Genomic DNA, 25842 nt, shown 5'->3' on the forward strand with positions numbered 1-25842 from the left:
AAAAAGGGTCTCTTACTCTTTGGGTCATCATGGATGGACCTGGAGATTTTTATGCTAAGTGAAATGAGCCAGTCAGAGAAAGACAAGTTTCACATGATCTCATTTATATGTGGAATCTAATAAACAAAATAAACTAACCAACAAATTGGTCCAGAGACATGGAAGCATAGAACAGACCAACAGATCTCAGGGTGGAGGCAGGAGAGATTAACCAAAGAACCTATTTATGTGTGTACATATAGCACCATGGAGATAGATCATACTGTGGTGAAGGCCTGGGGTAGGGCAGCAGCTGGATGTAGGTGGGAAAATGTGGGATATCTGTAATAACCTCGACAATAAAAATAAATTTACAAAAAACACCAAAATATGAGGTATAAAAAGTTAAAAATTCAAATTTTAAGCATGGAAGTCTCTTTTGAGTCAATTTCCAAGTCTGATCCCAAAGTACAAACTTCGTTTAGAGTCTGTCCCAAAGGCATCAAATCTGACAACAATGAGAGCAAAACAGACTGAAGAAGAGCTGAGGAGAAATCAGAACAGCAGACAACCCTGCCGAACATCAGGAGACTCCCCTGGCACCTGATAAAACCCAAGGGCCACCACAAAGCTCAGTTAGACAACTATGGGTCTAGTTAGTTATTTGTAGTCCCTTTTAACTTTAACCTTTTTTCCTTTAGTTCTATTTTCTACCTTAATATGTCCTATTATTTCATTTATCACCCTTCCAAAACCACTAATCTTTTTTTCTCCATAGGAAGACACATGATTTGCTATATGCTGAATTTATTTTTCACTCTGCTTTGTTTTGGTAATTGTTAATGTGCCACACGTTTGTACAACAGACAGACATATTCAAAGAGGAGCAGGAAGAAAGCAAAGACAGCACTGCACACTCTAGCTCCTGGAGCACACTCAGGGGACTCTCTCCGGTCCAGGAGAAACACAACCCTGTACTGGAGGGAGGAGCTCTCTGGTGCGAAATGTCAACGACTCTAATCCAAGCGTGATGTTTCCACATTAGATCTTTCTTTCAAGGAGTCTCTCATTTCCCACTCATTTTGCCCTGTCTTCCACATGAAGATCCAGAAAGGTAAAGAAGAAATCATAGTAGGTTTGGAGGAGATGAGCATGGGATAGTAGCTTAAGCAAGCTGGTCTAAACTTGAAAGGAAAAGAATTGATCCATATTGTCCATTTCTGTGTTTTTCCTTCAGTTAATCTCTGTATTTCATTTATTTTTGGAGATTAACATATCAATAGCCAAAATTTGAATACAGACTTTAGAGAGAGACCAAGGCAGCCAGCCACACCCTATTTTGGGTCTGGTTCTACCTGTTTTATGCCAAGGAATTCTCCTCACAATCCCACAAGCCGCACTCACAAGACTGAGCGCATGGATCCAGCCCTGATCAAGATCACACGAAGTGCATCTGCCTGGGCTCCTCTAGTCACATCTCCCTACCACCATCTACTGAAATCTCTGGGGCCGCATGGTCAATAGCTAGTTAATAATTCACATCTCAGTGATCTTGTCTTCTTGCTATCATTTTCTACATAAAGACATGGCAAACTAGGTATTAGAAAGAATATGTATTTGAAAAATTATAAAATTCACCTAAGGAAAAAAAAGTGCAAGCTCAATTTGGTGAAATAATTTTAGTAATGTACTATTTGTGATAGGTTTCTTGAATAAACTAGAGTGTCTTTTACCATTAATCCTCCAAAATATTAGAATATTACTAAAAAAAAATACCAAAGAAAACATTTCTCTAATTCTTAACTTGTATTTTGTTAAACACTGCCATGCATTTATGATGTTTTGCATATAATTAATCCTCAACTTGAAAACTCAAAGTGATTTTATATTGAAGCATATTTTTTTACATAACAATTTGAGGAAAAAGACTAATTTTGTTTTTTGCAAAATACACGATACTGCAACTTAAAAAAAAACACCCTGTAACACTGAATATTTTCTACTTTTCAATTTCTTTACATTAAGAATCAAGTGATAATGATATAGTGGCTACAAGGTATATAACACAGCACACCATTTATAGAATAAAAAGGCTATTACACAGGGGGAGGGTTAAACAAAGCACATTAGTTGGCTAACTCTTAACAAAATTTCTACATTTACATAATCCAGCTAATTTCATTCCATAACATTTTACGATAGTGTAACTTACATTTCAGTATCACAGAATGTATTAACCATTTATTAAATAAATATTTACTAAGCACCTAGTGAAGAGTCAGGCACTAGCTAGGCACACAAGTTAGGGCAAAACATAAAAAAATAACTGCCCTTATGGAACATGAAGACTCCACAAAGTTGCATGACAAAAATAAAAAATAAAACAGGAATTATTTGGTTTTAAAAGGCCAACTGCCAAATATCTCTTCACTCCCCATATGTAATGTTCTACATAAGAACAAAGAATGGAAATCCAGCCCTGGAATCTCTTACCTTAAATCTAAGCAACCACTTAATGCATAAATGGAGCAAATAAAAGAGGTAAGGAAAAAAAGCATTGAAAGGTTAGTTGGAACTTCAGGATGTAAAGAGAAAGGGGAAAACAAAGAAAAAACAAGTTAAGCATTCAGCATTAAAAAATAATGTTTCAGTAGATCATAGAAAGAGTGGTTAAAGCAGAATGTGTCATGAACAAGAGTTTTTTTTGATGAAATTATATGACACTGTTTTATTTAAACCTTAACTCTATTAAAGATTTCTTCAAATTAGTGACCCTAAAAACTAAAAGTCCAAACAACTGAAAGGGACTGCACAGTCCTAAAACAGTAACATTTTACTTGAGAATTAAATGAGCACTGAAGTGGAGAATCACCATTTTATATATAAGTGAACAAGCACAAATCGTTTTATATTCCAAGTGCCTTTTACTCGTTAGATTCTGGCAGTACCCTAAAATTTTCTATTAGCAGTTGCTAGTCTTGAATAAATCTGAAAAGGTTTGCCCAAGCTGAAATAAATTTCAGTTATTAATTATCCATCAATTACACATCCTATATTAGCATGTTCTAATTAATACAGTTGTAATCCAAATATATGTAGGTGTTAATTATAAAATTAAATATCAAATAGTGATTATCAAAATTATCAAAATTCTGAGGAAGAAAAATATTTTTTAAATTTACATTGTACATTTTCATGCACATATTAGCCATACTAGCATAGAGTATTTTTAATTTAAATTTGCTTATATACAGTTTCACATAAGCATATATGTTTATTCGAGTCACATTTCATAAGTTATTGTCTTTAAAATCATTTATAAGATGCAAACTTTAAATAACTTAATGCTTAGTTAAAACTCTGAATACTTTAAGTACAAACACCAATTTAAATAAAATTTATATACCTCTCAAGTTTTGATCATAGCAAAACTCAATGTTTATATACTTAGCAGGCACTCAATGAATTTTAGAAGATAGCCAAAAAATACAAAGACCATATATGCAAAAGCAGTGGAAATATTAATTCACATATTACTTTTATCTAAATTATTCTTACCCAGAATGTTAAGATAAAATTATTTTAGAAAAATCTAAGTGCATTTTTGTTTGTTTAGGTTCTTTATGAAAACTAATGCCCAAAGTTTGCTGATAAATTTTTAAGGGAAAAATTTAAAGATACTTAATAACATAATGAATGATTTTAATCAGTCATATTAAATCATTAAAAGGTTAGATTACACCACATTTATTTATCATATACATGAGGTATTATCATTAACTGATTAAGCAAATGCAATTCATTCGAAGATAATTATTTAAAACTTGCGAACATAGCACTAAAAAGAAGCAAGGAAGTTAAAATAGTTTATAGCAGTAAGGACTCTTCAGAAACACAACTGGGCTAAGTTTTGGTTCCCTAGAAAAGGAAAGATAAAACCTTAATTTTCTAGAGTTAAGTCCATCATGGACTACTGTTTTAAAAATCTTGACAAAAATTATACTTACCTTTACTCCATGTCCAATATCATCTAGAATTGTATAATCGATAGGTTTTCTAATATAACGAACTGGTCTTTCAAGATTGGCTGGAGCAATAATCTTATGTGTCCTTGAAGTGTTTTTATTGGTAGTCAAAATACCAATTTCTCTTCTTGCAACTTTCTCTTTATGAATATCAACAGTCTGCAAAATATAAGTACAACCAAAAAAATGTATAGCTCTAATACCCAGAAAAATCAAATATAAATGTTTAGAAATTTAACATCATTATTCATATTTTTAACCACAACTGTTAAATTTGCTCCACTTTGCACCAATACTGACTTTCTCCAGTTTTAGGCTAAAGCAAGGTTTGACAGACCATGATTAACAGACCAAATACCACCCACCATCTACTAAGAATGGTGTTTACACTTTTAATGGTTGAAAAAATGTGATGTATGAAAACTATGTGAAATTCAAATTTCAGTTTCCATATGTAAAATGTTATTGGAATCCAGCCATTCTATTTGCTTAAGTATTTTCACACTACAATGGCATAGGTGACCATTTCTAACAGAGACCTGATGGCCTGCAAAGTGTGAGATATTAGCTGGGCCTTTACAAAAAAAGTTTGTCAACCCTTTTCCCTCCTTAAAATGTCTGTTTCTTCATTAGTAAGTTAACATTTCAATTAAGCCTTTAATTATTCCAATTACAAATAAATTATTCACTTTTCATAAAACAAATTAGTTACCAACAAACTGAACTGGGTAATTTCAGTTATTCATTTTTTATAAAAATGACTTAAACTACAATATCAAATTAATTAGGAACTGTATAAGTCCTACTTTCCTACTTTAGTGGGATTTCTTTAATTTGGGAATTTTTTAATCAGAGAATTTTTTAAAGAAAATATTATCTAACATGGTGAGTTCTTAGGGTTTAGATTTCCCACTCTCTGTTAGTACCTAACTCTTCAGGTACTAAAGAGTTCTATTATTTTATACCATTATTTTCTATCTCCTTTACTTGCTTTCTACTAACTACTTGAACACTGGGCCCAATTAATTTTTAGCTCTTGGGAGGCTTGGAAAAACACTACCTTTTCATTTACATTGCCTTTTGATTTCTCGTGATTTTTTAAGTCACAAGGAACTAAAGCAGACAGTACAAGCTGTTTTTAGGAGTTGAGAGAAAAGACAGGAATGGCTTAAAGAATTTTAATTTATAAGAATTTTAGTTTGAATAATGTTCTATAAACCTTTCTTATAAACTTACCAGAAATGTACACAGTAAATAGCATTCATTCTTATACATAATGCTACACTCACTTAAAAGCAGTTATATACTTGTACAAGTATTCAATAAAATTAAATGTTTGTTCTGATAATTATATTTTCTTGAAAATATTTAATGTTAATTTAAATCCTGATCTCAGTTTGAAGATTAAAATTTCAGTTCGCTTTTAAAAATATGCTTCCAAAGATTTGAGATAACAGCAAGAACAAGATGGAATTTCTTAAAATTTTATCATCCTTAAAATACCTAAGGTATACCACCACAAGAACCTATCCTACTACAGACATACCTCAGAAAGATCGCAGGGACGGCTCCAGACCACCACCGAAAGCGAGAATCGCCAATAAAATGAGGCACGTGAATGTTTGGTTTCCCAGTGCATATAAAAGTTATGTTTACGCTATACTGCAGTCTGCTAAATGTGCAACAGCATTATGTCTACAAACAATTATATGCCTTCGTTAAAAAATACCTTATTGTTGAAAAAAATACTAATCATCTCCTAAGCCTGTTGGAAAAATGGCACCCACAGACTTCCTTGATTCTGGATTTACAAAAAAAAAAAAAAGCAATAAAATAAGATATGCCTGTAGTTCCTTATGGATATGGAGAGTGTGGTATACATAGTACACTATTCAATACTATATTGTCCACTCAGTAAAAAATAAGGTGTTTAATACTAAATATTCATAACTCTGTCTTGCATTTTAAAATGTTTGACATTTAGAGAATGGGTTATTACTTCGTCATTTTTTTAAAGTATTTCTTCCTGATACATAGTTGATAGAGCCAATGGAATTCTAATCCTTAGGTTGAAATTCAGAGTGACTTGGGGCACAGACTGAGACAAATAGCAGAACCAACAGAATAAAAAGAGAAAAAAGCAACTACAAATCAAGTATCATTCTGGGAATCTCAGTGGAATAAAGAATTCAAGATGGAAGATGGCTCAGAAATAATCTAATCAGTCCTATCATTTTACATGTAAGAAAAGTCCAGTTCAAAGAAACCAAATGTCACACAAGTCAGCCAAAGAACCAAGGTGAAACCTAGATCCCCTATCTTCCCTCCTCCCAACCCTACTCAGTGTTCATTTCCACTAAAATGAGAAAAGAGCTAGAGCACTAGGAGACTGGAAAATGATAAGGTTCTTACCCAGGAGAGAGAAAAAAGATATTGATGAGGAAAGAAATCAAACAGCTCTTTTTGATATATAATATCAAATAGATATATGATATCGCTGGTCCTGAGCCAATCTACCAGACAGCCCTCACCTAACTCTTGACACCACCACCATTCCAAACACGTGATCTCTCTCTGACCTGCCTGCAGCTCCACTTCTTTGCCTCTTCAATTGGCTTTCCAAATTCTCCAAATCCAGTATTTTTGCCCAAATTGCAAAAGAAAAATCTGGTCTCAAGATATCTTAAGAACATCTGGTTCCCTCTAAAAACATAATATTTTTAATAAAGCATGATAATAATTTTTAAATACCAAACATTTTTGGGGGGAGTACTTTAGAGTAAGGATTTACAACCTACAGCCTATATGCCAAATCTGGCCCAGCCTGCTTTGTATGGCCCACAAGCTAAGAATGGTTTTTACATTTTAAATAGTTGTTTAAAAACAAATATACACAAAGAACAATATGAGACAGATCATATGTGGCCCAAAAAGCCTAAAATACCTGGCTCTTTATAGAAAAAGTTTATCAATCCTTGAATATTTACTGAGAATTTGCTTTGTAAATAGAAAACATTTTCTCTTAAACTGTAGAATAATCTGTTAGTCTAAAGAGCTTCAAATAGTTTTGATGTTCAATTAACCTTTAAAAGAAAGAACTCTAGTCCTGGCCAAGTAGTTCAGTTGGTTAGAGCATTGACCCCATACACTAAAGTTGTGGGTTCGATTCCCCATTAGAGCACATACAAGAATTCAACCAATGAATGTCTAAATAAGTGGAACAGCTGAACAATAAATTGATAAGTCTGTCTGTCTCTCTCCCCCTCCCTTCCTTCTTCTCTAAAATCAGTCAATTAATCAACCAATCAATGATAAACCAAAGAACTCTACCTGTACATTAAACATAATTGGAAAATTTTAAAAAATATTTTTATTGGTTTTCAGAGAGGAAGGAAGAGGGAGAGAGATAGAAACATCCATGATGAGAGAGAATCATGGATTGGCTGCCTCCTGCAAGTCCCCCAATGGGGATCAAGCCCACAACCCAGGCATGTGCCCTTAACCAGAATCGAACCTGGGACCCTTCAGTTCACAGGCCGACGCTCTATCCACTGAGCCAAACCTAGGGCAATTGAAAAAAATTTTAATCCTTAAGAAAAATGCTTAAAAATATACAATTTTTTAAAATGTATTCTTATTTCACAGATAAAGCCTTCATCTTCATCTGACCACTTTTCCTACTCAAACCTCCATCCAACATACTCTTTTTAAATGTAACAGCTGCTATGCAACTGCAGATCCCACACTCCTTCAGGACTGCCCTGCACACACTCAGTTCAACATATGAGGACAGTTCCAACATATGCCTGACAGCTCTGGCCGAGGCCCCTATTACTTCTGACCCTCTCATCTCTATCCATTCATCTCATCTATGTTTTACTTATTCCATTAGAAAAACTTTAAGATAGTATTGATTAGACTACATAAATTAAATATAAATTTATGTGATTCTTAAAAAAGAAAATGTTCTCATTGAATGACTTAATATTCGTAATTACAACCTCAAGTACTTATTTATCTTCCTCTTTAAGGTTGCTACTCTTTCTACCAAAGAACTACAGAATTCTAATCAGAAAATAGCTTATTATATTTTACCCTCATTTGCTTAATATCACCATCTATCTGCACAATCTCTCCTGCTCCTACAAACTATAAAAAGTTCTCCCTCTTTTTTAGAAACTCTAATATATTTATCTTCTGCATTTGCACTTTCTTCCTACTTTCTTTTTTTGGGTCCTTTGTTAAGACTGCAAACATGCCAAAACTTTAAGTCTCTCAAGTATAACTTAGAAATTCTATTATCAGATTATTAATCAACATCCCTTCTCCTATAGAAAATCATTTAATCATATACTTAGTAATTTAAAATGCCACTGACTGCCCAGACGATGTGGCTCAGTGTTTGAGCATCGACCCATGAACCAAGAGGTCACGGGTTTGATTCCCAGTCAGGGCACATGCCCAGATTGCAGGCTCGATCCCCACTGGGTATGTACTAGAGGGAACCAATCGATGTTTCTCTCTCATTGATGTTTCTATCTCTCCATCCTTCACCCTTCCTCTCTCTAAAATCAATAAAAACATCTCTCTTAGATGTCATTGACATTTCCACTAGGATTTTTCAGAATGTTATCTCTCATTCATTAAAGCCACCAAAATTCTTGTTGTTGATGGATTTTATTTGATTTTAGTTTAAGAGACACAGAAGTACAACACACAATAAATTATTTTATGTCTACACAAGTTTATATAGGATGTAAAGAAATATGTATAGTGGAAAATTCAGATTTAAGGTTAAATAATATTAACTAAGATATCCCTCTAATTTTTTAAAGTTCTATATAAAGATAATTTTATAAGGTGACTTAGATTACTCTTTCTGTTAAGGTAATGTACCATCCTGTTAAACAAAAACCCAACAAGCAGCTATCACATTTATATTTTTCAAAAGTAAAATGTGTGATTTGGTAAAAGACAGAATAAACAAAGTTTCACTTGAAGGCTGTTAACATGACAACTGAGTTTTAATGGACCATTAAAATTTACTTCCCTAACAAAATCACAGAGTAGAAAATCCCCCCACAAAAAGGAGGTGTGGCTCAGTGGTTAGAAAGCTGTCCCTTACCCGGAAAGGTGTGGGTTCCGGCTACACACCCAAACTGCAGGTTCCACCCGCAGCAGAGGTTAGGGGAACCTCGCGTGGGAGGCAGCCAAACAATGTTTCATTCTCACATTGATGTTTCTATTTCTCTCTCCCTCTCCCCCTTTCTCTTTCTCTAAAATCAATAAAAGCATGTCCTCAGGTGAAGATTTAAAAAAATAAAATAAAATAAAAAAATACTGAGTTTGAATACTGAGTCTGTATTTTCCAAGTCATACATGTGAGTTAACTCACATAATAAAGACTGCCAACATCACAGATTGCCTGTGTTTATTAAGTGTTCCTCATAACAATATAGAAAGCAGTATGGTCTCACTTGTGAAATATGATTGATTGACGATTCCATCCTCCGTAGCTGGGATGCCTGGATATCCAGCATCTGCAGGACATTGTTGGCCAAGGTATTTATCAGATAGGCAACACTCGCTAAGGACTGGGTGGTGTAGGCTTTGGTTTCTTCTAGGGCTCGCTGCTTATCTGCTGACTAGGAAAGAAAAACAATCATTAATCAAAGATACCCTCTATCAATCGAATCAACAAGGACACTCATCAAAACAATTCTGTTGCTGAACCTATACATATTAGCTAATAATGTTCTGAAAACTAGTTATCCTAGATGCAAATCCTTTCAGTAGTTTAATGTATACTGGCGTCAGTTCTCAATAACACGGCACCTTAAAACAGTCCAGCTGCTCTGTCATCCACCTAGACAAGCTATGTGTGGGCTAACTGGAAACCTGATATTCACCTCCACACCTAACTGTCAGAGGAAAATCAGAAGGGGAATTTCTAAAAACGCTTGCAATCTTTCTAGTGCTATCCTACTACCTGACAAATAAGATTAAACTTTTTTTAAATAATTGCATTTTAAAATAAGACAAGTGGCCCTAGCAGGTTTGGCTCAGTGGATAGAGCATCGGCCTGCGGTCTGAAGGGTCCCAGGTTCGATTCCGGAAAGTCAAGGGCATGTACCTTGGTTGTGGGCACATCCCGTGGGAGGTGTGCAGGAGGCAGCTGGTTAATGTTTCTTACTCTCTCTTCCTCTCTGTGAAAAATCAATAAAATATATTTCTTTTAAAAAAGAAATAAGACAAGTGATCATAGACTAATCTGTTTGAGATTCAGAATATAGTTATTTGCTGAGACTGTGGCTGACTATTTTGGGAAAACCTATAGCTAAAGCCAAAGTGGAGCTTGTAGAAAATGAGACTAGAAAAGAGAGAGCACCTGGGTTCTTATCTAACTCTGCTCTCTTATCTGGCTGTCAGTAAGTCACATATAAACTCAAGGACTCAGTTGCTACACATTACAATGAAAATACCCGATTAGATGTAAGTGTCAGCTATAAAATACCATGATTCTTATTTGGAACAGTAGAGGCCCAACACACAAAATTCGTGCAAGGGGCTCAGCCCGCGCAGCCCCAGTAGCCCCTCGCAGCCCCGGCCGGCCCTCAGGGACCCTCGCAGCCCCGGCCGGCCCTCAGGGCCCCTCACAGCCCCGGCCGGCCCTCAGGGCCCCTCGCAGCCCCGGCCGGACCTTGCAGCCCCGGCTTCATCCAGAAGGTTGACTGGGAGGATGTCCAGAAGGTCGTTTGGCTGTTCGATCTAATCAGCATATAAGCTGTTTATTATATAGGATCACGTGAAAGTAGGTCATTTTAGACTGAACTGTGACAAATCACAAGTTTTATAATAGTACCTACTTTAGATTAGGAAAAAATGAGTATATTTGGTAAATCTGACAAGAAACTTGCTTTTTAAAGGCAGACAAGCTCACCTTTACTCATGTGCCTTTTTTTAACTCATCTGAGAATGTCTTTTCCACCAGTTTTTAGAAAGGGAGGGAGAAAGAGAAACAGTGATGTGAGAGAGACATATTGATTGGTTGCCTCCCACATGGGCCCCTGGGCCCGGGATCAACTGTGGTACCTGCCCAGGCAAGATGCTGCTCTAACCACTGACCAAACTGGCTAGGGCCTCATTTATCTCTTAACACTCCAGATGACCCTGGCCAGATAGTTCAATTGGTTGGAGCATCGTCCTATATACCAAAAGGTTACAGGTTCATTCCCTGGTCAGGGTGCAATTGATATTTCCCTCTCACATTTATTTATATATATAAAATTTGATTATATATATATATATATATATATATATATATATATATATATATATATAAAATCAATAAAAACATATCCTTGGGGGAGAATTTTAAAAAGTATTCCAGATGTCTCACCCTCCTTGAAGAAAAAACAAACAAAAAAAAAAAAAAAACAGGCAGAATGTAAGCATAAAAACTCTTGCAATCTGTCTGGCCAGCGTGGCTCAGTGGGTGAGCGTTGACCTATGAACCTGGAGCCAGGGTTGAGGCCTCTATCCCCAATATGGGGCATGTAGGAACTGATCAGTGACTCTCTGTCACCATTAATGTTTCTCTCTCCCTCTAAGTTCCTCCCTGAAATCAATAAAAATGTATTTTTAAAATACATAGATATATTGGGTCGGCAACTACGTAATTGCGGGTTTCATACATATATGGCTTCAGTTGAATTTTTAGGTTGGCAGACGTAGTACAAATGTAAAACACATTTTGTTATTTGATAGTTGGCTATTCAGCTGTTAATCAGTAAAAAAAGTTTTTTGATCTGTTTTGTAGTTTTCGTTTGGCGTTCGCTGAAAAATGGAAAATCAAAAGGAACATTTTCGTCATATTTTGCTTTTTTATTTCTGCAAAGGGAAAAACGCATCGCAAGCTCATAAAAAGTTATGTGCTGTTTATGGTGACGAAGCCTTAAAAGAACGGCAGTGTCAAAATTGGTTTGCCAAATTTCGTTCTGGTGATTTTTCACTCAAAGATGAAAAACGCTCTGGTCGTCCAGTTGAAGTTGATGACGCCCTAATCAAAGCAATAATCAATTCGGACTGTCACAGTACAACACGTGAGATTGCAGAGAAGCTTCATGTATCACATACATGCATTGAAAATCACTTAAAACAACTTGGCTATGTTCAAAAACTCGATACATGGGTTCCTCACGAACTGAAAGAATCACAGTTAACGCAACGCATTAGCAGCTGCGATTTGCTAAAGAAACGTAATGAAAATGATCCATTTTTAAAACGACTGATAACTGGCGATGAAAAATGGGTTGTTTACAACAATATCAAGCGGAAAAGATCGTGGAGAAGGCCAGGTGAACCAACTCAAACAACATCAAAAGCTGATATTCATCAAAAGAAGGTTTTGTTATCAGTTTGGTGGGATTACAAAGAAATTGTCTACTTTGAACTCTTACCACCCAACCGAACGATCAATTCTGATGTCTACATTGAACAACTAACGAAATTAAACAATGCAGTTGAAGAAAAGCGGCCCAAATTGACAAATCGAAAAGGTGTTGTATTCCATCATGACAATGCAAGGCCACACACATCTTTGGTCACTCGGCAAAAATTAATGGAGCTTGGTTGGGATGTTTTGCCACATCCACCATATAGTCCTGACCTTGCACCATCTGATTACTTTTTGTTTCGATCTTTACAAAACTCCTTGAATGGTAAAAATTTCAATAATGATGATGATGTCAAATCGTACCTGATTCAGTTTTTTGCTAATAAAAACCAGAAGTTTTTTGAACGTGGGATTATGATGCTGCCTGAAAGATGGCAAAAGGTCATTGATCAAAATGGGCAATACATTACAGAATAAAGTTATTTAGTTCCATGAAAAAATTGTCTTTGATTTTCTTTAAAAAATCCGCAATTACTTATTTGCCGACCCAATATGTATTTTTAAAAACACTTGCAATCTTTCTAGTGCTATCCTACTACCTGACAAATAAGATTAATTTTTTTAATAATTGCATTTTAAAATACATTATAAAACATGGAAGATCAATCACATTTATGCTTAGGTTAATGCCCACCCCCCCCCCAACACACACACACACACACACTCCATTAAAATAACAATAAAGAGACATTTTAAATGGAAACAAAACCACACAAATAGAAGCGCAATTCAAAAGGTCCAAATCTGACAATCAAAATACAAGAAAGAGAAAAGAGCAGAAACAAATTAATTTTGCAGAGCTAATGAATATAAATGTCCACTAAGCGTGCTCATCACATGATCAGTACAGTTACCAAAAGAAGACCCATCGTAAGGAACATCATAAGAACAAAAGCTTCGACAAGCTTCCAGACATAACGGATTCTTTCCTATACAAAGAATCGGGAAGCAAAATGGCACTTGACCTCTCAAAACCAATAACAAAGGCTAGTAGAAAATGAAGACATTTGAAGAATACTTCCACAATATGAAAAAAAATTATTTCCAACCTATAATGCTATATCTTTCTAGTCAAACTATTAATCCAGTGAAAGTTGAATAAGATTTTCAGCACATAAAATGTCAATTTTTTAAAACTTTCCAAGTTATTTTTCTCCAGGAAGCACTAGAGGATGTGCATCATCAAAACAAAAAGCTAAGGAAGAAGGAAGCATGGGAAACAGAAAACAGGATCCACTTTAAAGAGGCAGGCCCATCCAACGGAAGTCCAAGACTGACTACAAAGGAAACTTCTGAGATGACAGCTGTGCTGCAGACTAAAATGTCAGCAACGCAGACAATCCAGATTGGAGAAGATGGCAACGTGTAAGATACTCGCCTCCTCCAGGCAGAAAAGCAACTAATACTGAGAGACAGTTCCCCATGGTGTGCTGCATTCCCTGACATTGTGTTGCTTTTTCCAACTGTCAAAGATGTCTGTACAGAAAATAGTCTTAGGGGACGGAAAGAGCATCTCCCTCTGGAACAAAGGGCAGGCATGCTTATCAAAGCAAAAGATTCAGGTTCCCTAAATTCCAGCTGCCTCTCAATAATACGAGCTATCATCTGCACTCTTCCTATCACACTGATAAAATGGACTGTGACCCAATGAATAAAATGAGCTGCAAGTTTAATAAGGAATAAGATATATGCATAGTATCGGTACCTTCCCAACAGGTACTTATTAATTACAACAAGAAATATTTCAAGAATAACTTCACCAGTGGAAAAACTTGTCACACACAATTGTAATCAAGTGTTCAAAATGAGTATCACCAGTAACCGAACAAACTGACTCATCAGTAATGGGACAAAATGAAATCAGAACTTGATAGGAAGGAGAAAAATAACGCAGCATCATTTCTGATATTCCTACCAAAAATACATTAACTTGAATTTAGTCATGTGGAAAGATCAAACATTTAAGGATACTATTTAAAAAATACTCTGAAATCCTTAAAAGTGTTACGATCAAGAAAACCAAAGAAAGATAAGGAAATAAGGAACTATTACAGACTAGAGGAGAACCAAGAGTCGTAACAACTAAATACAATGTCTTTCTGAACTGGATTCTTTTTTAATCAAGTACATTATTAGGAAAGTTAGTAAAATCTGAGTGGGGATATGAGGATTTAATAGTAAACAATATATCAGTATTACTTCCTATGTTTGCTGGCTATTTTGTGATTAAATAGGAAAAGATCCTTATTTCTAGGGAAAAAACGAAGTGTTTAGCAGTGATGGGACATCAGCAATTTATTTCCAAATGGTTCAGAAAACAAGAAGTCCTTTAATTTTAATTGAAACTAAAAGAAATCCCTTACTTCATCTAGATGGGTGATATTAAATTGCTGTGAGTTTTATTTTTTTTAATATATTTTATTGATTTTTTTTTTTACAGAGAGGAAGGGAGAGAGATAGAGAGCTAGAAACGTCAATGAGAGAGAAACATCTACCAGCTGCTCTTGCACACCCCCTACCGGGGATGTGCCTGCAACCAATGCACATGCCCTTGACCTGAATCGAACCCGGGACCTTTCAGTCCGCAGACCGACGTTCTACCACTGAGCCAAACCGGCTTTGGCTGCTGTGAGTTTTAAAAATTGAGAAAAAAATCTCCATAACTTAAGATTTCATCATAATTAAATTTTGCTCACGAACCTATTAACACCCAACTTTTAATTATCCTGTCAACACATAATTAAGCATGTAAAAAATATATTTCAGTCACTTATTCATATAAAAGGTTTGCATATAAATTATGCATTTTTAACCATTCTTTTTAAGCTAATTACCTCCTGAGTGCTTCATACCAATTAAAATAATGATTGAGTTTTAAAGAATTTTTCATGTTTAATGTGGAGACTGTTACCAGGAATGAATACACTTGAAAGTACTATACTGAACCTTAATTACATTTATTTTTACTTAAGATGCAAATGCTGCCCTGGCTGGTTTGGCTCTGTGTATAGGGCATCGGCCTGCCGACTGAAGGGTCCCAGGTTTGATTCTGGTCAAGGGCATGTGCTCGGGTTGGGGGCTTGATTCCCACTAGGGGGCGTACAGGAGGCAGCCAATTAATGATTCTCTCTCTCATCATTGATGTTTCTATCTCTCTTCGCCCCCTTTCTCTCTGAAATCAATAAAATATATATTTTTTAAAGATACAAATGCTAAACCTTTTCTCTTTCAAATCATTTCTCTTCATCTTATATATTATCACATGGCTAATGACCAAATTTTAAATATCTAGAAAGCATCCAAGTTGCACATTCTGAAAACATTGCAAAAAAAAATTAACTCCTATATGTGAATGTTCTGACACAACTGTCTGGCTTTAGACAGAGTTTAAGAACAGATCTAGAGTACTTTTAAAGTATCACCACAATCCATAGATAATTTCTATTCCCAACTCTCCAAAATAGGAACTACTGTTTTTATGTCTGTTCTCTCAACTGACAGAAAGCTAGCACATGGTGGAGGTCAACAAATGCCTGCTGAGTTGGCCTCCCACTTCCCACTGCACTTTTTCCTTGGAAAATAATCTCATTATGCCATTAGGAAAAGTTATGGTTATCTGCATACTGACACTCTTTCCATAGGCCTAGAAGCATCTTGAGAACAGGAGTCAGAGTTCACCGACTTCCTTTTAATTCCCCAAGCCACCAAAGCTCACACAACAGAGTATTAGTTGAAACCAGTGCAACTTTGATCTATGAACTGGAATAAAATCAGAGTCAGCAGCATATCATCCATCCCATTTTCAGATGAAAAGAGCAAAAAATAACAAATGAATTACTAGATGCAAAACTGCAGAACTCAAGTTCAGATCTCATGATATTTATATTAAAAAAAAGCTTTCCACTCAACTCACTTCTATGGTTTGGCCATGAACCAACCCATCACGTTTTTGCATTCTATGTGATGCCTCATTGTTCTCTGAGACATGCAATGCCTCCAAGCAAATGAACAACAAAAGCACATGAAGTACACCTTGGACTTAAAGAACAAAACTCCTCTTCATACTCAAGAGAAATAAAATATTACCTAAGAAAAACTACACAAAACTAATGCAAATTCAGGTTCAGTAAATAATAAAATGACTAAAAAATTTTTTCATTCAGTGTACCATATGAAGTGGGTAGCAAAACCAAGGGCACTAAGTAAGGGTCAATTTTATAATCTAATACTGCAAGAGTAGAAGATGAAAATATACAGGAATGTCACTTCATACCACATGCCCTCCTTCCTGCCAGAGGTTTACTACTGTATACCTGCTGTCCCCAAGGAGTAAACTCGCTCGTCTCTTCCTGCTTTACACGTCAGTATCCCTTCCCTCAAAGGCAAGACGTTAACTAAAAGCGGTAAGAGGCCCCACAGGTGTGGCTCAGCGGTTGAGCGTCGACCCTTGAACCAGGAGGTCAGGGTTCGACTCCAGGTCAGGGCACATGCCCAGGTTGTGAGCTCAAACACCCGGGGTGGGGCAGCCGATCAAGGATTCTCTCTAGTCACTGATGTTTCTATCCCTCCATCCTTCTCCCTTCCTCTATGAAAGCAATAAAACATAATTTTAAAAATAAAAATAAAACATGCCGAAGTCGGTTTGGCTCAGTGGTAGAGCGTCGGTCTGCGGACTGAAAGGTCCCAGGTTCGATTCCGGTCAAGGGCATGTACATTGGTTGCGGGCACATCCCTGGTAGGGAGTGTGCAAGAGGCAGCTGGTCGATGTTTCTCTCTCATCGGTGTTTCTAGCTCTCTATCTCTCTCTCCCTTCCTCTCTGTAAAAAATCAATAAAATATATTTTTTTAAAATCATTTAAAAATAAAACAAATAAAAAAAACAACAGAAAAATGGGATGACAATAAAAAGAGCACAAGTTTACAAAAAAAATTAACTTAACCTAAGAAAATAAAAAGGAGATAGGAGAGTCAAAGACTTCAGGAATTAAAAAATAACAAATATGCTGTATTTATAACAACTCCAATAATGGATAAACCTGAAATATAGCAGATAACTATTTCTCAATTCCTCACTTTCCTTCAATCGATGTGTTCATCTTACCAGCAGCATGATATTATACACACCAGGTCAAAGAGAAGCTTACTAAGTGGCTTATTTCCCCAAACTGAAATATTTTCCTCAAAGATACAACACAGTATTCTTTTTTATTAGCACAAACCTGAAAAAGATGCCAAATACAAAAATAGCATTTGGCAGACTCCTCTGGTTTGTTCATGTCAGAAACACTAAATTTCTCGGATTTAAGTAGTTGGGAAGAAGCTCAATATTCAGAAATCTTATTTGAAAGTCCATACAGTTAAATTACGAGCAAACTTTCATTACAATCAACCCCTTATTTAAAAAATTGTATTGTTATTTAGTTTTCATTGGAATATACCTTTACCACTTAAAAGCAATGACTGGCACAGTTGGGGTTCTTTTAAATTATCATTGAAGATTAAGTTCCCTTTCTATGAATAATATTCACTACAGCCTTTACTTATAAATACAAGATAGTAACTTTATGCTCCCAGGTAAAATTCTTTCTAAACAAAGCTTAAGCACATCTGGAAAAGTATAAATCAATAATAACATTTGGCATTTCAAGACACAGGAAATTAGAAATACCTCTAAATTCTTGACTTCATTTACAGATTAACAAAAATCTGCTCTTCCCATACACAGCATGAGTGACCTCTGAAAACGGTCCATGCTATTCACCTGACACAGAAAACCTCATAAAATCATGCAAATCCAGAGGTTCAAACCCTTGTGTCACTTTAAGAACATTCGTGAAACTGCCTAGACCAGTGGTCGGCAAACTCATTAGTCCACAGAGCCAAATACCAACAGGACAACGATTGAAATTTCTTTCGAGAGCCACATTTCTTAAACTTAAGCTTCTTCTAACGCCACTTCTTCAAAACAGACTCACCCAGGCCGTGGTATTTTGTGGAAGAGCCACACTCAAGGGGCCAAAGAGCATGTGGCTCGAGAGCCAAGGTTTGCCAACCACTGGCCCAGACCATTAAAGGAATGCATATCCACAAAGCACCAAGTGTCTGAGGGTGCCATTTCACAGAAGCAGTCTGTGCCATGGGTGTTACAATAGAGAAGGTGGTTGGTGTGCCCAGGCCTGAACAGCGGGCTGGGCACAGGGTGGGCGGGTTCAAGAGTGCTGACCCAGTGGCATCTCAGAGGGAAGGAGGGGGCAGGTGGGTGGGTGGATGGGGGGATGGGAAGAGATCAGTAAAGAACTCACATGCATATATGCATGGCCCATGGATACAGACTGTACGGTGGGGGAGGGGGACTATAAGGGGCAGTGGGAGAAAAAGGGGACATGTAATACTTTCAACAATGAAGATTTTTTTAAAGTGCTGAACGTTTGCTGCACGTTCTTAAAAATGCAGAGAATAACGTTGAACTTAGGGTTAGAGGTAGAGTCTCTGGTCACTGAACACATCAGATGAACCAAGTTCCCAGATGCGGCTCGGGCCTCCCAGAGCCACGGGCGGATGAAAACACACGTGAGCTCTCCCTGCCTCACTGGTTTGATACTTAACTGGAAAGGAGCAGCTTGTTCCTAAATAAGAGCAGGCTGCACAGGGAGAAAGACATCCCGGAAGAAACAACGAACAAAGCCTATGGCCTGGAAGAAAATTCAGCATCCAACTGATGCTAATAAAAATAATAAAAGGGAAAAATATGCGAAAATATTAAATTCAGAAATCTAACAAAATAAGGCCATTTGAGGCTCCCTTCCCTACCCTTGGCGCCAGGCCGGGGAAGTGAGGCTGCGTCCCCCAACCGGCGCCCGAGTCCCCTTTTTCTCTCCCGGTGCGGTGCTCGCACCCAACGAACATCCCCGCTTCCCCGCACCCCATCCCACCGCGCCCGAGAGCACTCTGCTCCCCACGCCACCCACCCCCCCACTGAGGGGGGGGGGGCGTTCTCAGGTGCGCTCGGCAGACACCAACGTGGGGTGGGGAATGTGGGAGGGTGCACCGGCGGTGACCCCCAAGGGTCACGCACACAAACTGAGAGGGTGTGGACCCACCATGAAGGGCGGGCCTGGGCGCAAGGACAGAGTGGGCATCACGGTCAGGCACCGGACCTGGCACGATGCGGGACCCACCGCAGACACAGGCGCCGCGCACCCGGGAGGGAAGGCAGGGATCCTCCGAGCGCTCAGCCGGAGAGGCCCTCACACCGCAGGGAAGCCGCCGCAGCTTTCTCCAGTCACCCACCCATTCCTTCACCCACCCACTCACCTGCCCGGTCTGCCCGGGACAAGAGAGGCTCATCCCCCCACCGTGGCACCCCCGGGGGAAAGCCTCCGGTGGGCACAAACTCACACGCACATAGCGCAGCGGTGCCTGCGACCGACACAGCCCGGCCCGAGCTGTGCCAGCGCTGACCACCACGAGCTGCAGTGACACACCCCGATTCCTCCTTTGGCCGTGGGTTATGTTGTTGCTGGGCACGGTGGGCCCCAAATCTGGTTACTGCACACTCGCATTTGTGCTCCACCCCTGTATGACAGCACTGTGCAGAGTGCCCTCTCCACTCCGGGACCCCTCGGGGGTGCTGGAGAGCTGCTTTCGCCCATCCCCGCAGGCCAGGCCGAGGGCGCCACCTGCCGGAGGGGCCACTCACTCCGCGGACGCCCTTCGAGACCCCGCACCGCCCAGGTGCGGCCGGTGGGAGCTGGCCCCAGGGTGCGTCCAGCCATCTCACCCAGTCCCACCCCACCGGCCGCCTTCTAATTAATTTCCTTTCAACGTGCCCGAATCCGTGCACCAGGCCATTAGTGTTTAGAATAAAATCTTTTAAGGGAAAAGAGAATTATTCAAGATCTATCTTCCACTAAAGTCTTGTGGCACTAAATATTGCAAAAGTCTGGCGTCCTTGTTGGCTTCCCTATTTGATCTTGTTTTGTAGATTCTGGAAGTTCCTAGCAATGCATCTCCTTACTTGTATTCAAAGTTGTCAGTGGGTAAATAGACAAAGTGAAACAATGGTCAGCAAAAATGACAAAAGAAAAAATAGTCCCATGTTACATTTAGTTCAGACTCCACTAATTCAGAATTTATAAAAGATGTTCTTCACAGCAATCAAATGGTAACACAACTAGATTGTCAAACCCATGAGTTAATTACTTATCACTTATTTCCCAGCATAGACAAATATTCAAAAAATATTTGAGCAAGCAAAATATATATAATAAAAACTTTTAAATGCTGTCATAAATTCAATCGTTTTACTCAACAAAACACAGGAAACATGGGGGGAAAAGAACACTTCCTATTTGAACAGAATTTTAGTTTAGCAGAGTCAAAGGTTAGCTTGAGTACACTGGATTTTGTTTTTACTCAAAAGCGCCTCATTTTTTATAAATTTAGCTTTCTGACTCTGTGCTTGTGCCTCCCATACTTTCCACAATTCTCTGCCCCTCAATGCGGAAGCCGCTGGATGCTGTCACAGACACATTTAGCCCGGTGGAGCCACCACAGGCCTGCTGAGACGCTTTTCCATTTCAGACAACCGCATTAGAGCTTCAGGTCTCCCAGCAGGAATTCCTCGAATTCAGCCTGGCCCAGGCCCTGCAGATGCTGGTGCCGCCCAGCCTTCCTGGTGTAAAGGTAAACAATTCTCCTCGCCAGGGCCGCAGGACAGCCTGGTTTTGTTAAAGGCTGTGCTGCAGGAAAGCGGGGGACGATATGTCAATGCTGGACCACTGTGAATGCCTGAAGACCATGCCCGGAGGAGCTCTATCCGATTTTTAAAAAAAGAAATCTCCCTTGCTCATTTCCTCAGAAGCTGTAGATCACCTAAGGCAATTGACGACACCCTGACTAAGTGAAAGTAAGGGATCTGCCCTGTGTCAACTGTCAGTAGCATCTACAGTAAATATACTAAACTGATGAAAAGCAGTGAACTACTTCATTTACCTGTACATAAATCCACAAACTCTTCAAACTTGGAAAACTGCTTCATGGTTTTCAAATAGACATTTTCTACTGCTTACTAAAATGTACCTAATTTATTCATTTAACAAATATTTACTGAATGCCTGTTCTGTCCCAGGCACTGTTCCAGGTGCTAGCAATGAAGAGACAAAAACTCCCTGCCCTCATGGAGCTCCTATACCCAGGGAAGGAGATAGGCACAGAAATAACTGTCATGTTAAATAAAAGTACAAGCAAAGAGGAGAGTGAACAAAGGGCAGGAGTATGTTATTATTTTACGTAGATCAAAAAGGGGTCATCGAGACGGTGACATTTGAGGAAAAGCCTGAGGGGGATAAAAGATCCAGTCCTACAACTACTACCTGGGAATGAGTACTTCTGGCAGAAGGCACAGTCAATGCCAAGCAACAAGATCCCGAGGCAGAGTATGCCTGGTATATGTTCAAGAAAGAAAGGCTAACGTGGCTGCAGCAAGAATGAGTACGGGAGAGGAAAGAAGTAGAACCTAGATCACTTGCAGCCTGTAGGCAGTATGAAGTCGGAGTGTTTTTGAACAGAAGACATGATTTGATTTAGATTTTTAGCCCTGGCCAGTAGCTCAGTTAGAGCATCATCCTGATGCACCAAGTTTGAGGGTTCAATTCCCAGGCAGGGCACATCCAAAAACCAACCAATGAAAGCATAAGTAAGTGAAACAAATCAATGTCTGATCTCCCGCCTCTCTCTCTCTCTCTCTCTCTCTAAAAAAAAATAAAAAAATATATGTACTGTATGTTGTACATATATATCAAAAAGGTTTGAAAGTATAAATACCAGATATATAATCAAAATTATTAGACAACTTTGTTTCTTTGTATTTTCTAATAATCTTTCAACAATGCATATGTATTCTATAGCTATTAAATAAGAATTTTAAATCTTAATATAATTTCAGTGATTACATTTTTATAGAACTAGCTGGGAATAAGCCATGACTCTATTATCTCCTTATAAACATTTCAATGCAATTTTTAATGAATTCTGGAATATCTTTGGTAATAAAAAGAAAAAGGAAGCCCTTAATGATCGTTCTCCTGGTATTCAAGAGAGAAATAATTCAGATAAAATATTATGGTAATTTCTGTTCTGAACAAATCCATGTTATTGGATAATTTTGCTCCATATCCAAATAGTGAGCAATGGAATTTTACTATGTATGTGAATTATCACTCACAAAAATCAATAACTTTCTTTTATCTAAAAATAGGAAAAAATGTAAAAACAAGCAAGATGGTTTTTCAGACTTAATTAAGGGAAGTAACAACTGTAAATTTATTTCATCTACCAAAATACTAAAGAAAATATAAAATTCTTCGCCCTAGTGGGTACTCAGTTGGTCAGTGTCATCCAAATTTGCAAGGTTGTAGATTTGATCCCCAGACAGGGCATAGGATCAGCCAAGGAATGCCTAAGTAAGTGGAACAACAAATGGATGTTTGAATTAATGTTTCTCTCTAAAAAACAATAAATTAAAAAACGAAATTCTTCTATTTGTAAAGTTGTAGATACCAATAAAAAAATGTGTGATTTTTTAAATTTCTGGACAGTTCCTGGATCAGGCATAGATGTTTACATTAATAAATGAAGAAACATTGGTCTTACATGTATCTCAAAAAAAAAAAAAAAGATATTTAACGATTACTAAGTTCTTTTTTATAATCAGGTAAATATCAAAAAATTGTAGTCATAACTTTCTATCATCGCATTTTAGAAAAAAATTTTCTACAGATTGAATAAAACAAAAATCTAAAATTTTACTACAGATAATTTTTAAGTTTCCATTTACCACATTAGTAACATGGACAACTACTACTTACAATCCTGCTCTGCTTTTCCTGTCGATGTTGTGTGTTCATACAGACAATATCTGTCAAATACTGATAATATAGCTGAAGGATATTTTTATAACACAGAAACAATTTAAAGAGTACAATGGTTTTCAGAAAGACTGAACAATCGTTTCCCTCCTTTGTCAATTTCACACAATATAATCCACATTTAGAACATTCTTATTTTTTTAAAGTTTGGATACCCCTTAACATAAAACCAGCTACTTAACACATTGTGCACCTGTAGTTTTATTGCTAGCTTTACCCAGTGGCCAGATAAATTTCTACTGAACGAGTACAAAAAACATTTTATAAAATATCATCCTTTAAAAAGATATTGGCTTGTAAGAACATGTAATAACTTTAAAATGCAACGGGTCTTTAATTTTAAGGTGTGCCTTTAACATTTATGTAAAACACTGTGTAATATGAAAACACGAGAATGCTCGTGATCCGCCCGCAATGTGTTGGGAACACTGAGCAGAAAAACCTTACCTTTTGTTACATATGATCAACAGATCTGCCCTTTTTCTGCTTTACAAGCAAAAATTACATTTCCACAAAATGAAATCAGTGTCGGTTACTTAACTTAAACTGGTGGTTAGGGCCTGATGCTATAATAAGGCTAAATCAACCACTCGGTCACTGATCCTACCAATTAACTTTCATCCACTGCAGGGTCAGAGGCAGCATCAAAACCCCTGCCGGTCAATTCTTTGGATTGCAAGGAGAGCCGGCCAAATGTGCGGCCAGGTCAGCACAAATCACCATCATCATGTCCTAGTCATCAACTTTACCACAAACAGTTCATGTGAGAGCTGTCACCTGGAAGGGACACCAATAATACACCCACTGCACCCTACGACAGATAACAATCTAAGGTAAAAACGTCAAATCTTTTTTAGATGCTAAATTGAACAAATATTTTAAAATCCAAATCCATTTCTATTAATCAATATTTAGACTTTGAATTTCAAAATGCCAACACTAAATTTTGAGTCCCAATGCTGAGACAGGGTGTGTAGGTATAAAAAGACAACCATCACTGACCTCTCTCACCTCTCGGCTTTGTTCATCCAGGTACTTTCCCCTTTATGTAACAACCGCACCTCAGAGGAACTATCCCTTGAGATTACAATAAAAATTACCTTCCAAAGAGACACAAAGCCTGTGTCTTCTCTTTACTCACTGATAATTAAGCACAACACAAGCAGGTGCCCGCCCTCAATTTCTCTCTGACTTTTAACTCTTTCCAGCAGCCTCTCCTGGGGATGTGAATTCCCTGACAGCACAGCTTCTTCCAATCCTCTTCCCACCTGAAGTCCATGGAGAGGATAAGCCGACACCGCATACAGTATTCATCAGCCCACAGAGCAGCTACCTGCACCGTGAAATCCTGCAGACACAGATGTCTATCAACCCGTGACACGGGCCAGGCCACAGAGCACGCCTGACCACATTTAATGGGAAACTGAGCAACTGAACCTCTGAATCCCTCCCACCCACTCGGTATCGGAAAAGCACCCTGCCAACAGGGCCAGCTGTATTCTTTGTATGAATCTCTGACCCAGGAAAGGTGCTTGGGGCAGAGCACTGGCCATACTTTCCACTGCCTCAGATTGAATAAAACAATTGAGCCTGGTTTTCTGCAATAAGAATACTGCCCACAAGATAATACAGAGTTCGGTGCACAGCAGGTAAAATCTCACAAGGCCGTCCTTGATTCACCACCACGTGGTCCTTACAAGATTTATGAACCTATACATTTTAACACCTTCTTCAAAAATTTAAAAAGCCTAGAGAATGCTTCCCAGTATCTGGTGTTAAAAAGGACGCCTGGAGAAATGGAGAGGCGGGCAGGGAAGAAAGACCCTCGTGCAGGAACAATTTAATATACTTCTTCCATTTCCACCTCGATCCCACGTGATTGTAAGTGGAAAGGGGCGGAAAAAAACGGGGGTAAAAACCTGTGGTTCAGGAGCAGCCATCAGGAAAACGATGCGTTTTAACCTGTTCTTTCAAACAATTTTTTAAAGGATTTTTTTTAATCCACAGAATCTCTGCCTTCCCCCAATCGCAGCTGAACCCCCTCTCCCTCGCCAGCCCCCGCCCCCTGCCCCCGTCCCCGGCGCGGCCGATGGGTCCCCCTGCCAAACCGATCACCACGGGGGGATTGAACCAGGAACACCGTTTCCTAACGCGCTCCCAGGGGCGGTCACACGCCTCTCCCACAGGAAAACCAGCCCCTGCGCCGGCGGGAGGGGGCGGGAGGCCATCCTCAGCCTCGCTGCTCCGCGGGGAGGGAGCGGCAGGAACTTCCAGCAAGACCGCCGCTCCTCTGCGTGCACGGGGCGGGGAGCAGCTAGACCACCAGCACACACACACACACACACACACACTCACATGCATACACATGCATGCACACACACATGCACAGTCATACATATACATACACACACACAGTCTCTCCAGGCATTCCCATCCATACGAAACGGAGGCCCTT

General features: G+C 38.4%; 1 protein-coding gene across 34 annotated transcripts in view; it reads right to left on the reverse strand.

The window, feature by feature from the left end:
- The window catches only part of ABI2 (abl interactor 2), a 56840-nt gene that overhangs the window by 30230 nt on the left and 768 nt on the right, over window positions 1-25842 (reverse strand). For 19 of the 34 annotated variants that reach the window (XM_045575240.1, XM_036422054.2, XM_036422052.2 and 16 more), the window contains exons 2-3: window positions 9482-9649; window positions 3987-4163 (exon numbers count right to left, since the gene is read on the reverse strand). In XM_045575240.1, the coding sequence (XP_045431196.1) occupies window positions 3987-4163; window positions 9482-9649 (345 nt within the window). Of the gene's footprint in view, window positions 1-2472; window positions 2491-3986; window positions 4164-9481; window positions 9650-25842 lie in introns of all 34 variants that reach the window. The other 15 variants (XM_036422050.2, XM_036422049.2, XM_045575232.1 and 12 more) reach the window with 1 other exon arrangement.

The sequence above is a fragment of the Pipistrellus kuhlii genome, unplaced genomic scaffold, assembly GCF_014108245.1.
Source record: "Pipistrellus kuhlii isolate mPipKuh1 unplaced genomic scaffold, mPipKuh1.p scaffold_m20_p_7, whole genome shotgun sequence".
Classification (NCBI taxonomy): domain Eukaryota; kingdom Metazoa; phylum Chordata; class Mammalia; order Chiroptera; family Vespertilionidae; genus Pipistrellus; species Pipistrellus kuhlii.